General features: G+C 28.7%; 1 protein-coding gene across 1 annotated transcript; it reads right to left on the bottom strand.

Moving 5' to 3' along the window:
• Window positions 1-1230: 1230 nt before the first annotated feature.
• On the bottom strand, window positions 1231-1671 carry LOC131601349 (protein AGENET DOMAIN (AGD)-CONTAINING P1-like). Its single transcript, XM_058873135.1, has one exon. The coding sequence runs from the start codon at window positions 1669-1671 to the stop codon at window positions 1231-1233; it is 441 nt and encodes a 146-aa protein (XP_058729118.1).
• Between the last annotated feature and the right edge of the window lie 1426 nt (window positions 1672-3097).

Here is a 3097-nt window from a genome sequence, read left to right as displayed (position 1 = left end):
ACACTCAAGTCTTTTCTTGGAGGCTTCTCCTCAACAGGCTTCAAACGAAATACGGACTTGCCAAGCATGGAATTATTAGGGGAATACATAACCTTGTGTGTCCTTTATGTATAGGGCCTGATCAAACTCACTAACATATTTTTCTTCTTTGTTCAAAGGCAGTCCTAGTGTGGCACCAGATCCTGGATTGGAATAGTCTAGGAAAGTTACACCTTTGTAACAAAATTCTAGACCATTTGAAGATGTATGTATTGAAATTGAAGGGTAAAATAAAGAAGAGCTTTAACTTCATCTCCTTTTCTTGCTTGCTTTGATTTGGTCTACTAGGTTAATTTGAAACGACATTCTTTTTAATGTGGGGGGGGGGGGGGGGGGGGGGTTACAAATGTGTGAATGAAATTTATCTCTGACTAAATCTCTTTCTTGGGAATGGTTCGATGCTAGATCTAAGGGGATTATTGTATGAGTTAAGAGGGATTGACTTTTAAATCCGTTAACTTGCACTCGTTAATCTTTGTTCAAATTTTTTGACTCACATGGTTTGTTTTGTATTAGAGTTGAGTACCCCTTGTACTCTCATTAATACATATATTTGCTTATAAAAACAAACTCTATACTGAGGGAAACACAAAAAAGAAGTATAATTGTTAACACAAAAACAAATAAACTTGTTTTAACTAAAATATATTCAACCTTATATTTTTAAATAATAATTTTAATTTTTATGAACATTTATTATAATATATCTTATGTTTTATTGTACATTATTTTTTTACATGCCTTTTAATTGTAACTCTTACTTCTCCTTAAAATATGACCATTTTCTTATATCTTAATTTATTTTTTTATTTTATTCTTCCTTTATTTTGAAATTATATTAATTTTTAAAACCTTGCTTTCAACTTTCGATATTGATAAGTTATTATAGTTTTATAATTTATCTATCGTCAAAGAATAGTAGATAATTTTACTAAAATAAATATATTTATATAAAGAATTGACGAGAGATACACACCACAAATAAACGAGAAATGAAAAATACAATATTAACCAAAGAAAAAACGATTATGTATTGTAAATTGCCGATGGAAATTAATAAACAAAGGGCTATTGCTACAAATTGTAAATGTGATGTAGTCGATCTTATAGATCTGCGTATATCCTAATTTCATCTTAATGTTATAAATGCAACAAGAATAAATAGGCGAGATTAATGATCGATGATATGAGTTATGCTTCCAAGATCCAATCTCCATGAATCAACTCATGATGCACACGAATCCGTTTACAAGAGTAGTAAATTGCTTCACGCATATTGTCAACATACACCTTATAGTAATAACCCTTTTGTGTAAGGACCTTATCACTAACGATTTTCCCTAACCACCATCCATCGTTATAAAAAACATCAACTTTCTGACGGAGTTGAAATTTGCGAGGACTTCGAACACGTGGTGGTGAGGGACGAAGATCCTTCGGAAAAAGTGTCTCTTTGAGAGGTCCAGATTCATCATCTTCAAGAAGGTTCTTATAACGAACCACATATTTCCCACTCTCAAGGCAGAAAATAATTGTGGCTTCGTAATATGAACCCCTAAATCCCTCTTCTGTGCTACATACCTCTACTTTGTCTCCTACTTTATAATCTACTCTCTTTACGGGTGGACGCATGGTTGCCCAATTAAAAGAATCTAAACTAGAGAGAGTGATGAAAAATGATTGTTTGCGTATAAAATAACACATACAATTTTTATATAGTTGATTTGATGTGATGGTAGTGACCAATCCATACGAAAATAAACACTTATAAAAAGGGGGAAATGTATTGACTACAATTCAAATATAAATTTCATATAAAATATCCTCAGATTAAAAACATTGAATTGTAACAACTAGGATGTCTAGGTTAAAAAATTCAGAATATGATTTTATTTAATTACTCAATAAAAATTATTGCTTTAAGTAAAAAAATATTACTTTTGTTAGTTTATTTAGTCAATAGTATTAAATAGTCTTTTGGTCTCTGTAAGTTGACATATTTTTTATTTTCATCCCTGTATCTTATTTTTCTTGAAAATGATCCATGAATGTTAAAATCCTTTTGATTTTAGTCCCTAAAGTTAAAATCCGCAAAAAATTGCAGGTTTCTTGCGAATTTAAATTTTAGGGACTAAAACCAAAATGATTTTATTCCCTTTTTACTTTTTAATAGCTAATAGTATTAATTTGGGATATGTTTGAAAAAATAAAATAAACGCATCTAGTATAATTTTAAAAAGTAGAAAATAATGCAAAAAAATAAATAAATATAAAATACACACACCGACCAAATATTTAATGATTATAATTAGACCAATATTATTAAAATTTATTTGTAAGAGTTTATATATATATATATATATATATATATATATATATATATATATATATATATATATATATATATATATATATATATATATATATATATATATATATATATATGGCATATCATATGAGAATGACATTTTTATGTGAGAACATAAGAATGAATCTGAACCATTTGATTTTAAAATAAATGGTGCAGATTCTGTATCAATATTTTTCTCTCTCTCCTCAATCATTTATTTTAATAATGGAAGAGAGAGAAAAAATATTGACATATAATCTGCACTATTCATTTTAAAATCTAATGGTTCATATTCATTCTCATATTATCCTATACAAATGTCATTCCTATATGATACGTCCTATATATCGGGATGTATCTAGTGAGAAAGTCATTTCTTATGTGAGAGTGAGAGCAAGCATTATAAGCCTTTGGATTAAAACAATTGTGAGATTAAATCATTCATTAAATGAATCACGTGCTTTCTTTTTTTCTTTTTCCGTTGAATCAAAATCCTCATATCCCGTGTATCCCTAAAAACAAAATCTGAGATTCCATTCCTTTCTCTTTCCCTCATTCATGCTTCTTACTTATCTATTATTCCCACAAAAATTCTATCATACGTTTTTCGTTTCGCAAGACCCTAGCAAATAGAAAGATGAAACTATGTCCAATTCCATTTATAATTGGTTAGGTTTTACGATTTCGTGGAAATACAATTTTTCCAGA

This window comes from Vicia villosa, linkage group LG1 (genome assembly GCF_029867415.1).
Source record: "Vicia villosa cultivar HV-30 ecotype Madison, WI linkage group LG1, Vvil1.0, whole genome shotgun sequence".
Classification (NCBI taxonomy): Eukaryota; Viridiplantae; Streptophyta; class Magnoliopsida; order Fabales; family Fabaceae; genus Vicia; species Vicia villosa.
This window is presented reverse-complemented; position numbering and strand designations above follow the sequence as displayed.

Excerpts from the sequence above, each read along its gene's own strand:
- LOC131601349 (XM_058873135.1), bottom strand. The coding sequence starts at position 1,671 with ATGCGTCCACCCGTAAAGAGAGTAGATTATAAAGTAGGAGACAAAGTA.